A 14,374-nucleotide genomic window follows, 5' to 3' on the forward strand; every position below is an offset into this window, starting at 1 on the left:
TATGTTAATCTGACGTAGCACAATTGAGAAAATGCCCCATCGTACTGGCTGTGGCGAGCCCATGGGCATTTTTCTTGATTAATTATTATTGTGGAAAGGCCCAGCTTACTGTGGACGGTGCTGGCCCTGGGTAGGTGGTCCTGTATTGTATAAGAAGGCAGTCTGAGTAAGGCAAAAGGAGCAAGCCAGTGAGCAGTACTTTTCTATGGCCTCTGCTTAGTTTCTGCTCCAGGTTCATTCTCCGTTTGAGTTAGTGCCCCGAGTTCCTTCAATGATGAACTATGATGTGGAACTGTAAGCTGAGATGAATCCTTTCCTCCCTAAGGTGTCTTGGCTTTTGGTGTTTCATCACAGCAACAGAAACCCTAAGACGGGGATTAAAACCCCCCTGGTGGTTGCTATAACAACTTCAGAAGTGATAGTGCCGGAAAGGGGCTTTCTCTGTTGTCAGAATAATAGCGTAGGTCAGTCCTCAAGCAGCCACACTCACACACACTCAGTGGAATCCTCATCCCCAGTAGAAGCTGTGACAGGTGTTGTGGCAACTAAGATGCAGAAGTCCAGGATTCAGAGCCAAGGCTCCCGGCAGCCAGGCCTGGTCTAGGCTGATTTGTGCTTCTGTGGGCCATCTGGACCCCTAGGATGGCAGTAGCAGCTGCACCAAGGAGCCCATCGTTTAGGGCTGTGGGCGAAGGGGTGGGAGGTGCAGGCTTGACTGTCAATTTACTGGCCTCCTAAGGGAAAGATCGTATTTGATCGAAGTCTGATGTTTTTATTTCGAGGGAAGGGATCATCATTTGCTCTCTTGTGTGCCTGCCATTTGTGTTTCCTGAATGGGACTTCCTTCCCTCTCCAGTCATGTCTCTTTAGCCATGCCTGCTGACCGGCTTGTTTTTATTGGTGGTTTCTTCATTGCCCTTTAACTGTTAGAGTTGTCATCTGTAACTCAGCAGTATCAGTCAGATATTTGAAATCTGGGTCTTTATTTCTATGAATTGGAACCTGAAGGACAAACCTACACAGGAATGTCTTTTTTATTGATTATAAAACTTTTGAAATAATTCCTATAAATAATTGTTACCATTCAAGATATACCTGTTCACTTGCACACCTCATCATGCATTTCTCATGTTTGACATGTACTGGGGCTAGAAAGGAGACTAGACCACACGGACACTGATGGAGAGCACGAAGGCTCCTCCTCCTCCGGTGGGAAGCTGCACTTTTCCTTGGCGTGGCCACAGCATTTCCCTGAGTCTCCTTGGCAACTCTGTGCATTCTAGTCTTTCACACTCTGCCTCCTTACAGATACCAACTAGAATTTGTGTTATAAGGAGCCATACTGGATCCTGGCCCACAGAGAGCCGGGACCGTTTCCCTGGCCTGAGCAATGGTTAAAGCACAAATATCCGCATCTGTACAGTGGTCAGCTAGAAGTTAGTCGTGTATGTGGCAAGTGCAGCCAGGAGCAAGGTGGGAATCTCAGCTCATGCATACTGTCAGCCGCAAGGCATTGTGGAAAGTGAGGAACCAGGCAGGTTGTCCGTTAGTGAGATTAATCTCTGATGTGAATGGAACAGCGGAAATGTAAACTAATTTATCTCTTTTATATGCTGGAGTTGACCAACTCATGGCAAATATGAGTTAAACTGAGAGGGACTTTCAAGGAGAGGGAAGGAGAGAAAATGGAAGCATTGCGTCGGAAGTCAAGGGCATCTCCAGATCTCAAGCTGACAGGCCACATTGCAGGCAGCAGAGGTAACCAGGCCAGTGCTTTGTTAGTGTGATCTTAGTTGTCACTCTGCCCCCTCAGACTACATTTCTTTGAAGTGTAGCAGAGGGGATATCCCCAGATTGCACTGCAGAGGACTCTGTGACTAATGGGAATTTGACTGTGGGAAGATAGAGCTAGTGATGGCTGTTTCCTGGGAGCTAGCAGGAGGCACTTGACTCCATCCAGGGAACTGTAATGCAGAGGCAAGTCGATCTGTATTGAAACCTGGCTCTTGGAAATAAAAAGGGGCACCCTCAAGTGAAGACATTGTGGGCTCTTGTCAGCATCATGTAACTTGCTGTTTGTGGCCACAAGGATGTCGCTGGGATCGCTTGTCTTCCGAGGTGAATTACAAGTTCGTGTAATTAGAAAGCCAACACCTGCAGCATGTACAACTTGGTTCAGTGTGTATAATGTATTCCATGCCACCCAATTTAACTCTGCCTCATGCCTCACTCTTAATTGCCTGGCATGCAGCAATCAGACTAAAGGTCACGAGCCCACCAGGAATAGAAAAGACAGAATCGTTAGCCCTGCCGGGTCTTACAAGCGGATGGAGCCTCTAGGTGTCACATCATCTACAAATACAGACGGCCTCACTCCTTCCTTTCCTGTCCTTAACCCTTTTATTTCCCTCTCCTGTTTGAGTGCTGTAGTGAAGACTTTAAGCACTGTGTTGAATGAATGAAGACCAAATGCGCTGTTTTCCCCTGCTCTTCGTGGAGAGCTTTTGATGTTTTCTCCATTTGGTACAATGCTGGCCCAAGTTTTCATGCATGCCCTTGCTTTGTTGAGGTACAGCCCCTCTATTCTTTGTTTTTTTAGTTTTTTTTTAATCATGAAGGAACTCTCAGCACAAAAACACAGCTCTCACCTCCCAAGGGTTAAGAGGCAGTTCATTCTATTCTTTCTAGAGTGTAATGTATTACACTCTATATTACATAATGTGAGTAGTCATGGCCTGGAAACACAGACTCAGTTTATCTTAAATAATGCATTCCAACATGGTAATAGTAACAGAACAGAGAAAGTCATAAATCAAAGCACTTTTCAAATAAACTGTGAGAAATGTTAGGATACCGCGTTACAGCAAGGCTGGGAAGTTTCAGCTGTGACTTCAGATGCTGTTTGGTGGCATTCTTAGCCTTCGGGTGATGGAAACTAGGGTTCTGTTAAGTTAATATATTCCAAGAGGTTTCGTCTATTAGTTGCACAATGGTAGATCAGACACAGAAGTGGGTCAGGAATGGCTATTTAGCAGGCCGAATGTATATTGTATATACAAGATAAACTGTAGTTAGGGTCGGGACCTGCACTGTTCCAGCGTCTCTGCAATCAGTGAGGTTCTGATCGGTCAGTCGGCCTTACAGAAGGGCCAGTGCTAGTGCGCTTCCCTTCAGGGGCTTCGGTTGACAGTAATGGGGAGGGGGTGTTGGCCATGAGTCACATTTTGTGCATGTGGGGACTGCGTAAAATTTATTAAATGTTATTAACATCACTAGGAAAGTTTCACTCCAGGGAACCGATGCTAGGCAGAGCAGCAGTCTTCAGGAGATGGTAATGGCTGCCATTAGGAAAGAGCTGCAATTATTGGATCATATCAAAATCTACTAACCAATGTCATCCAGATTTTATGCTTTGGTCTGTATTTGTCATGACATGTGACAGGTCACGGGGTAATTTAAAATTAAAACAATCAAGAACACTGGAGGGCTAACAAAGCAAATGAGGGAAACAGATCATTTAAACAACTGAAATTTACAATTTTGAAAATACTTGATTGAGTGCCAGTTTCCTCCTGTACTGACAGTTTCTTGTAGTGTATGAGCTTATTTTATTGTTGGAGTATTTGAAAAAAAAAACACTGCCTTTTAATTTTAGTTGATCTTCTGGCCAGTTTGATCTTACTGCTACAACCATGTGGAACAACCTGCTCTAATTCCCAGGGAAGATAACTTTATTAAAAGTTAATACTACCAATATTGCGTTACTATCTAGGAATAGACCAAAAAATACTAAGTATTATACGAAATTTTTAAAAAATCTAATTTAAAAAGAATTTAAGAAACATAAGAAAAGAAATGTTTAGGTGTTGGGCGCTGCATGGCTAATGTAGTTGGAGGTGAGTGTCCCCAGTGTTTCCAGTCAGTGTGGGTGTGTCCTGGGACGAAGCTGACATGTGTTTGCAGTAGCAAGCTGAAAGCTTGTCTCCTGAGGTTTTATAGTATAGGAGGACACTGGCACCATCAGGGTGGAGCTCTTTTCTTGGAGGCAGGTTTGGATGGGATGCAGGTCTGGATGGGATGCAGGTCTGGATGGGATGCAGGTCTGGATGGGATGCAGGTCTGGATGGGATGCCACATCTCCCAATGGATGAAGTCATCGGTTTTCTTTATCCTTCCAGGAAGACTGTAACTAATTCAGAATTTTTAGTTGCCACATTTAAAGCCTCACACTTCCTGAGACATTGTGCAGGAATCCTCTGGAACCATTGCCTCAGACAGGCACTTTTTTTTTCCCTTCATATTTAGTTTGTCTTGCACTGTGGGACATGATAATGGGATGTGTGTGTTAATTTGCAGAACAGACGTTTTTATGCCTTTATCATGAACTCCTTAAGAAACCCAGACTTGGCTCCTCTGGTGACCTTTGGACTCAGACTACTTCTGTCTGCATAGAAGGTGGACAAGCCGGTTACTGCCCATAGCAGCCCCTTTGAGTTTTTCTCTCCTGTCTGTCTTCACTGGTCCTATTGCAGCTGCGATGAGTTTCTGGTCAGCACCCACGTGCTGAGGTGACCACTGTGAACACCAGGCTAGGGCTTCCCCTCCTCCAGCTGGCCATGTGAGTCTGCAGCTCCAGTGGAGACTGGGGAGTCTGGCCTTGACACTCATGGGGTTCCTTTTTGCTCTCGGGTTCTACTCTGACTTGAGCATCCTATCCCGTGCACTGTTGCTGTCTGACATTGGTAACTTAGCTGACAGGACTCCACTCATTCTGGGGATCCCTTGATGTCGTGTGGTCTCTTGGTGACAAAAGCTTTGTACCAAGGGCCTTGTCTGAAGTGATGGCAGAGTCCCTGGGCATGCATTCAGTTCTGCTAATGTTCAACTTAAGCTCCACCTTTCCACCATGGGCACCTCTCTGTCATCTGGGGTCTCTGGGTTATACAGACTAAGCAGGTGGGCTTCCTATGCCACAGTCTACCCAAACCAGGGAGCTGTGGTTTCAACCCAGTGTGAGGGCCAAGTCTGTTGTTCCCCCAAAGCCCACCATAACAGGCACTGACTGACTGTCCTCCTTATGTTGAGGTATGAAAACTACAGCACTTTGCCTTTTATCGAGGAGGGGTCTTAGTCAGGGTTTCTATTTCTGTGAAGAGACACCATGACCACAGACAGCATCTCTTGTAAAGAAAACAATTCATCAGTTGTCTTAGTTCAGAGTGTCAGTCCATTATCATCATGGTGGGAAACATGGTGTGCAGGCTGGGTGCTGGAGGTGGAGCATCTTGACTTGCAGGCAACAGAAAGTGCTCTGTCTCACTGGGCCTGGCTGGAGTATGTATGTGAGACCTCAGAGCCCACTTCCGCAGTGACACACTTCCTCCAACAAGACCACACCTCCTAATAGTGTTACACACTTTGGGGGGAATTTTCTTTCAAGCCACTGTAGAGGCGATATCCCAGAACAGCTGCTGGGTCCCATCCAACGCCGGCATTCTAAGGGTCTTCACACTTAGAATTTATCTCTCACCCTTTGAGGACATAGGCCTCCAGCATCACCCACCGTGCATTCTTTCTGACGGATCAGCTTGATGCCCGGTGATGTCTTTCTTTCTTATGGGGCTCAGCCCCTCTAAGGCTGGGTCATGCAACTGTCTGCCGCTAGTCATCTTGTTACAGAGGAAGTGTATATGCTACAGCACCTGCTGAAGCGGTTTGGACTCAACAGCATCTTCTGCATCCACCTACATGTCCCCTCTGAGTCTTCAGGATGCCAGCTTTCCCCACTGGGGCCTAGACGTCGCTCCTGTCCTGGCTGGCAGACGTTGCCAACTCTAACTCCGCAGGTGGATATTGAGCTCACAGTTTTCCATTATGTCCCTGCTTCAGGTATAGGCCCTGAACGGACCCCTTTGTACCACCAGCAAAGCCTTATGGTTCTCAACCTTGGCTGTAATCTGCTCATTTTTAGCTTTCTGTCTCTCGGTGACTTCCTATGGAACGTGAGCACAGATCGGCTGTCACTGGCTGTGTGGCTGCTCTGTGGCTGGTGTCCCCTCTGTATCTTTCAGATGTCTGTACTGTTGCCCCTGCCATTCCATATCCCTCCACCAGGACATTTCCCACATTACCCAGTGAAATCTATGAATAATGCACACGACACGGACTGCATGCCACCTGTCAGCTAGGGCATCATTCCCTCACTCCCACCTGCAGACTGGTTTTTAAACAAGTCGCTACAATCTGCCTGCTTGCGCTCTCTCACCGTTCTTGGCGACACTTGTGTTAGTTTTTGAGAAATGGAAGCTAAGATGTGACTAAGGAAGTCACCTCTGTGAAGAGATGGGCAGGGGTGGGGTGGCTGAGGAAGCCAGAATGCCAGCAAAGTACAGCCCTGCAGAGACAGTGTGTCCTCCCTGGTCCGCCATTCTCTGGCAGCGTGAGACAGCAGAGGTATGGGGGACCTAGACTTTTCCTGCATTTTCCTCAGGTGTTGCATTCTAGTCTTTCACTGCAGACTTTGTCGATCTGTCTCAGGCAGTGAGATCTGTCTGTCTCCTCCATTAAAGAGTGCAGTCACTGTGGTCCCATTCCCAGATTCCTAGGGGTCTGAGATCTAGTTCATGGGTCTGGGATCTAGGTTGTCTCTTGCTAAGTTGAGAACATTTCCCAGAAAAGTGGGGCAAACCAACCACACCGCTAACATGAATTCCTTACAAAGTGCCTGATAACCCATAAACATTTCTCTGGCAACCTTCGCTTCACACTTAGCAGACAGACTTGAAAGCGTGGTTTGATGCATCCTGGTCCTTTCAACACGAGAGACTCATGCTGAGCTCCTCTGTGGGCGACAGTTGGATTAATCAACTATGTCTTTGTCGTTGTAAAGCATTCTCAGGAGTGGCGACCAACCCAACATTTGTTTGCCTTTTGCATTCTTGTACTTTGGTTAATTGTAGATTGAATTATGTCAGATAAAATAAAGGCACCCTGGAAAAAGTATACAAGTGCTTCCCACTGTCCCAGAAAGCGTTGCTTACAGTGGGACTGAAAAGCTGTCTTGCTAAAATTGCAGGTAGGGAGTTTAGCCCTGTGTGTGTTGGTGGTGTGTATCTGTGTTGGAGAGCTCCAGAGAGAGACAGAGGCGTGAGAGACGGGTGAGAAATTAGTCAACAACAGCAAGCAGAGGGGGGCAAACGATGGCACATCTGCATGTGGCTGGATAATCAGCTGACTCATTTTCCCAGAATCAGCTTGTACGGAGGGCCATTCATGGCATCAGAGTGAGCAGAATTCACAGACTTGGTTCACCTTGGAGCAGAGGCAGCCACAGGCCTCCTTGTAATAGCATCATGCATTCTTGCAGGCTGCAAGAATGAATTTTAAGTGGGGAAAGAGGAAATGCCAGGTTACTGCGTCATCCTCAGACCTCCTAGTAGCTGTGTAGTGTGCTGAGTGAAGACTTGAGATGCGGGGACACCAGCCAGCGAGACAATTACTGCTCCAGAGATGGTCCCCAACAGGACAGGGTTGGCCATGCCAAAAGGGAAGTGCCTGATCCATTAGGAGGTGAGGGTCAAGGGGACCCTGAACAAGGCCTTCATCATACTTTCTGTGGGAAAGAATCTCTGAGGCAGGAAAGACTCAGAATTTTCTAGTTTGAATAGTTTCGTGGTCTTTGGGTTATGGGGGGCTGTCTGTAACTGTCTTGACAGGTGGCCCAGAGCGGATTAGGGGAGGTGGACAGTGACCAGGGAAGGACCTGGCAAAGGAGGTAGTGGGTGTGAGGTTCTGGGTCGGGAAGGCTGCACCTAAGAGCACACTTCTGGCTTAGCTGATGAAGTTTCTAGAGATTGGCAGCTCTCAAAGGGGCGGGCTGAAAAGCCAGGAAAAAGCCCACATTCCACTAGGACTATGAGGGGTGCCCTAAATACATCTTGTTGTCTCAGGTTAGCCTTTACAGCTGTCTCCCAAGGACGTCCTGAGCCTCCCCATACCACACACCACTTAGCCAGCAGCCTACTGGGATTGAGGAAGATGTTTTACCCTTTGGATGGGAAGGCACAGGACAAAGACTTATATGGGTGTGTGTGAGAGAGATATAATGTTATTTTTGTGGGAATCCACCCAAACCAGCGGCCTGGTTGACCGAAAGGACAGGCATGTGCGTTTAATCCCCAACCTGGGAGATGGCAAAGAGCTCTGGAGAAAACGGAACTCAGATCTCTCATTTTAGGTAAGTTGTAGACTTGAAAGTGAGGCACCAGTGATACATGAGCGATTAAGGTTTGGTGTATTTGAATGATTGTCATTCCAAATAGATACGGGTAATAATGACTTTCTCTCCAGAAGGTTTCTATACCGACCTTATTTCTGGGCAGGTTAAAGGTTAAAAGTTTGGCATTGAGTTCCAAACAAGTGTGGAAGAGAATATTATGTCCAACTCAAGAGTCACACTTTGTGGGGAATAAAGGACTTACAAGGCAGTGAGTGCTTAGGCAGTCTCACAGCGACGCTGGGAGCTGCAGTTCAGGTACTATCTGAGGTACTATCTGGTATCTGCTTCATCGTCTCTCCTGCTTTCTCTTCAGAAGCTCTTGCCATCCCAGCTGACTTTATTGCTTGATGACTTTGTTTTTTAATTCTTTGACAGTTTCATGCATGCATATACTGACCTATGGCCATTTTCACATCTGTCTTTCACCTATCTCCTTCTCCTGTTGACATCCTCCTTCCCAACATGACCCTTAGGACTTTGGGTGTGTGTGCATGTACGTGTGTGTCCTACTGAGTTTAATTGAGATTTTTTTTACATGAGTGTCCATGGGGGTTATTCATAGACAGTGTTCAGTTGCTACACCATTACAATCAATGTCACCATTTCACCCCAGTGACCATTAATTGCCCATAGTTTCTCTGTGAGGGATGGGGCCGCATTGACTCCTCTTTGGTGCATGACAAAATGGTGCCTAGCCCAGTCCTGTGCAGGTTTTATGCAGGTAAGCACAGCTGCAGTGAGTTCCTGAGTGGGATGGCCATGCCGTGACCAGAGCCCTGTTTTGCCTCACTCCTCCTCTACCTCTGAGACTTAGAGTCTTCCTGTTCCCCACTCAAGGATGCTCTTGAGCATTGGACGGGGTGATATAGGTGGCTTGTGTAGGATCAAGCATTCCACCGTCACGTACTGTCAGCACTTTGAAGAGTTCTGGGTCTCTGCATTCACCACCATTCATTGTGAAAAGGAGTTCCTCTCAGGAAAGCAGAGTAGAATGAGCCGCAGGCTCTTGACCAGGTTTCCAGTACGAGGCTCTAGTCCCCTCCTGTGGAAAGGGCCTCACATCCAACTCACATCCAAATAGAAGGTTGATTACTCCCACAAAGTCATGCTTCCATTGCGTCAGCAAGCATATCTTGCAGGTCATTATTGTAACCGGTTGAGTCCACAGCTGGGCAGAACCACTGGTGACCTTTCTCTGCCAGCTACTATCTAGTACTTTTTGGCACCATGAGAACTAGCTGTCCTGAAGGAAATTTCCAGCCCCAAGTTGTACAGAGAGCTGTAGGGTTGCAGCTTTTATGAGCAGCCTCCCAGACTAGGGTGGGCTTTGGTGGTGTAGCGTCTAAGTCATCTCTGCTCCTGTGAGTAACATTAGCAAACGCATTGGCTCACTACGCTGGACCGTAGTGGGATCCTTTGGTCTGTCTGCTTCCCTAATCTGGAGTGAGTGGGTGTTCGTTTCCATCTGTTGTAAGATGTTTTTTTCTCTTTGGACTCTTTTGGGGAGGGCCTGTCACCCAGCTCCCAAATGAACCACACACAGAGTCTTATATTGTTTCTTGCCTGCTTTTCTTAAGTTAAGAACCAAAGGGAGAAGTGACTAAAGTCTGCCAGCCTCCTTCAGGGGCACTCACAAGACTTGGTATGACTCCAGTTATGTAAAACTCAGTCAAAAACTAAACCGCACGATTCGAGCCTCATGCATAGGTGGTAAGCTCTGCAGAAAGGACTGGGGACCCTGCCAGACACTCAGAGTCTCCAGGAGTGAGAAAGGAGCTGTGTCTGGGAGGGGACATTGCTGGATGCCAGCAATCCCTATCCCACTGAAATAAAACAAGTTCTTCAAAGCTTCTTTGAACACTGTGAGAGATGTAGGAGTCATTTTGTATATATTTTGCTTTACTTAATACTAGTGGGTTTTGTTTGTTTGTTCTTGAGACAGCCTTGGCTGTCCTAGAACTTGATTTGTAGATCAGGCTGGCCTCAAACTCATAGAGATCCACTTGCTTCTGGCTCCCAATGTTGGGATTAAAAGCAGCACCACCATGTCTGGTCGCAATTTATATTTTTCTTGCCTTTTTCCTTTTCTGTCTGCTGTCATTTCAGTGGCGCGGGAGTGAGGGGACGATTCATGTGTTCAGGCTCTTACATGTACTGAGAATTCTAGCGCATTCTTCTATTAAAGGAGAATTCTGTGTCTATCTGAAATCGATGAAGTTTTAAGGTAATTAAACATGTATCACCTAGCCGATTCTTTCACATAGGATTGAAAGGCTAATTAAAATTCCTGGCCAAGAGTCCATTTCCAAAAAAATTAAAACTCTAGATTTGTTTAAATGAGACCATGACCTTATGACCTTTTTTCTTTTTCTTTCTTTCTTTTTCTATTGTTAAAGAGTATATGTATATATCTTTTTGATTTTTAGATTGTCAGCCATGCCTTTAGTGAAGAGGAGCATCGAACCCCGGCACTTGTGCCGTGGAGCTCTACCAGAAGGGATCACCAGTGAGCTTGAATGTGTAACTAACAGCACTCTGGCCGCGATCATCCGCCAGCTAAGCAGTCTGAGTAAGTCCCCACTTCCTCCCCCACCCCCACCCGCCCCCAGTTATTGGCAGTATTTTATGGCCTTCACACTACCCAGTGGGTTTTGACTCAAGACTGACAGCACTGAAGAAAAGAATCGTCCTCCATCTGCCGTGGCCAATGGCTGTGTCTGCCCTAGGCTCCCGACTCTGCGTTTATAGTTGTCATCGTGAAGATATGAGCTTGTACATCATTAGAGGGGACCAAGTGTGTCGGCTTTCACATCGTGCTCATTTTAATGCCTTTTAAGATCAACTTGATTGTGCACTACATTTTTTTCTTTAGCGAACTGTCTTGTTAAATTTGACAGGACCAAGGTTTTTTTTTTTTTATTTTATTTTTATTTATTTTTTTTACCTGTTAGGTTGAACGGTAGTTAGCATCACAGTGTAACAGTATGCCGTTGGTGTTCAACAGATATTTGCCCAATTCCAAATAGAAAATAAACAGGTAGCTGATTATCGCATACATATTACACATGTACACATATGGAGTTGATTGATAGTGGATATTCTTAAGGAAGGAAAGATTCCATCATTCTGTCAATGAAAGTTAATATTAAATACCCAAGGGATATTCTTTTGTGGACTCAAATATGCATGCAACGTCTTTTTTCTTCAAAGCTTTCTGATATTGTACTATTTTTTTTTCCCACTTTGACTTTCCCATCCTGACCTTGCTTTCTCACTTTGTCTCCACTTCTTTTTAGTGGTGACAGATTTTCACACTTAAAGTTTGTAGGAACTGGTAATAGCTGGAAAATGTCCTTGAATTTCTATGTTCTGGTAGCCTTAAGCACAAAAGGTAGGTGTGTGTGTGTGTGTGTGTGTGTGTGTGTGTGTGTGAGAGAGAGAGAGAGAGAGAGACAGAGAGAGAGAGAGAGAGAGAGAGAAAGAGAAAGAGAGTCTCAAGTGCTTTAGTGTATTTATTTTGTAGGAGAGCCACTGCAGGTAACTATTTCTTTATAAGAATTGTATTTGGTACTGATATCTTTTAAGGAGATTTGTTAATTAAGGAAAACATAACTTGGAAATTGATTAACATGTATTTTGAAATGGATTTCCTCGGGAATCTAACCTCATTACAACTGACTTTGGGGTAGTGGTTATTCATACAATACGTACATTTCTGTAATTGCAGAAAAACAATCCCTAGCAAGTTACTGATAGGCACACTTTCTGTTCGCCTTTGTGTGCTTTTGCATGTTTGCTTTCTTGTTTGTAGCTAGAATGTCTAATGACATAAAGTAGAAGTAACAAAAACTGATTTAAACTTAAGATTTAATAACCAGACTATCTTTTGAACTGTGGTATTCAGCAGAATGTTATATTAATCAGGTTTATTCTCCCTGTTTTGACATGTAACTGGCTTTCCCACCTGTTTCTTTGCAGGCAGCTCTTGCGGTATGTACTCCCCAAATACCCTCCAGATGTAGTCATGTCCCTGTGCTTAAAACCTGTCAGTGTCTAAATTACACATAAAGGAACATTCGTAAAGCAGCTTACCTTAGGATAAGCATATTCAGGGACCAAGAAATCATGAATTGTGGAATTCCTTTAAATGTGGAGGGGGGGCAATAGAAAAATTTGGCCATCATGGTCAGGGGGAGGATTTTAACGGGAGCTAAAGTATTTGCCTTTACCTTACATTGGTCATCCTTCTCCTGAGAGCAGAGGCTTGCTGGGGACCCACCATTTTCTTGTGATTGTAGAGTAGACAAAGACACCAGAAATCCCCAAAGAGTAGTGGTTGTCTGTTACTCACCTGGTCATTCTCATTCTCCTAAGTTTATTGGAAACTCAAGATAGTGAAGATTGAAGATACTATTTAAAACTTGAAGATTCTGGTCCTGTATACTGAATAGGTTCTAGAGCCTTGTACCTGTGTGCCTCTGGGATGTCGGCATATTCCTTTTACAGCCTAAGTGAGCACCAGCTTTCAAGGCAGAGGACTTTTACAGCATTGTTTTTCAGTGGGGTTTTAAGGCAGCCTTTTCAATGAACAGATATTGACTGCTACTACTATGTCTACAGTCACAGACAGGAAGGAAGACACTTGTAATTTGAACAGTGTTAGTTTGAAAGACAAAGGCCCACAAGCCTTCAGAGTTTATCCACTAACATTTACAAAGTATTCATTATGAATTTTCAGATTAGTTTTGAATGGTACTGACTTCCAGTACAGGAGACTGGAGGAGTAGTGGGGAAGAAAAGCCCTGCCGGCACAGCTTTGGCTCACTCTGTGTTGCCTGGTGTCCAGCTGAGGAGCGCTGGGGCATTTCCTTCAGATAATGACCATCAGTTCTGCACACCAATTAACATGAAACTGAGACTGCTTCTCCACCCTCTTCCTTGATTAATAATCCCAAGTTCTGGCTCTCTCAGGCGGCTGCTCAGTTAAAATTACAGTAGCGCTTGCAATCAGCTCCTTGCTGGCATTAGAGTGTTATGTTTTTATTAGTTCAAACTTTATTAAAGCTAGAAACTTTCAAGACAGATGCTTTAAAAGAAAGAAAACAAACTATCTTTTTTCATTTTACATATTAATCCCAGTTCCATTCCCTCCCCTCCTCCCATTCCTTCCACCTACTCCCTACCCTCTACCCGCCCCCCCCATCCACTCCTCAGAGAGGGAAAGGCACATTGCTCTGGGGAAGATCCAAGTCCCTCTCTACTATTATCTAGGCTGAGCAAGGTATTCATCCAAAGAGACATCGAAATTCCAAATAATCCAATTAAAAAATGGGGTACAGAACTAAACAGAGAATTCTCAACAAAAGAATCTCATATGGTCCAAAGACACTTAAGGAAATGTTCAACATCCTTAGCCATCAGGGAAATGCAAATCAGAATGACTCTGAGATACCATCTTACACCAGGCAGAATGGCTAAGATCAAAAACACCAATTATAGCTTATGTTGGAGAGGATGTGGAGTAAGGGGAACACTCATCCATTGCTGGTGGGAATGCAAACTTGTACAACCACTTTGGAAATCAGTATGGCAGTTTCTAAGAAAATTGGGAATCAACATACCTCAGGACCCAGAAATACCACTCTTGGGCATATACCCAAAAGATGCTTAATCATACTACAAGGGCATTTGTTCAACTATGTGATATCCAGAACCAAGAAAGATGCTTTTTAAAGAGTGGAAAGATGAGCCACCAAATAGAAAAAAATATGTTTTATACACACATCTGATAGAAGATTTATCAAAGAAATTTAAAAATTCAGTAATAAGCAAAGCAGAGAACTAATCAAGAAGAGAACAAAAACCGGGGGAAGCCTGGCGATGGTGGCGCACGCCTTTAATCCCAGCACTCGGGAGGCAGAGGCAGGCGGATCTCTGTGAGTTCGAGACCAGCCTGGTCTACAGAGCAAGTTCCAGGACAGGAACCAAAACCACAGAGAAACCCTGTCTCGAAAAAACCAAACCAAACCAAACCAACCAACCAAACAAACAAACAAAAAAACCCCAAATACCGGGGGATGGAGAGATGGCTCAGTC

The 14,374-nt window shown here is 45.1% G+C and overlaps 1 protein-coding gene across 2 annotated transcripts in view; it reads left to right on the forward strand.

The window, feature by feature from the left end:
* Wasf3 (WASP family member 3) overlaps positions 1-14,374 on the forward strand; it is an 89,749-nt gene that overhangs the window by 47,600 nt on the left and 27,775 nt on the right. For both annotated transcript variants that reach the window (XM_057765413.1, XM_057765414.1), the window contains exon 3: positions 10,705-10,847. In XM_057765413.1, the coding sequence (XP_057621396.1) occupies positions 10,715-10,847 (133 nt within the window). In that variant the 5' untranslated portion in view covers positions 10,705-10,714. The remainder of the gene's footprint in view (positions 1-10,704; positions 10,848-14,374) is intronic.

The sequence above is a fragment of the Chionomys nivalis genome, chromosome 3, assembly GCF_950005125.1.
Source record: "Chionomys nivalis chromosome 3, mChiNiv1.1, whole genome shotgun sequence".
Taxonomy (NCBI): domain Eukaryota; kingdom Metazoa; phylum Chordata; class Mammalia; order Rodentia; family Cricetidae; genus Chionomys; species Chionomys nivalis.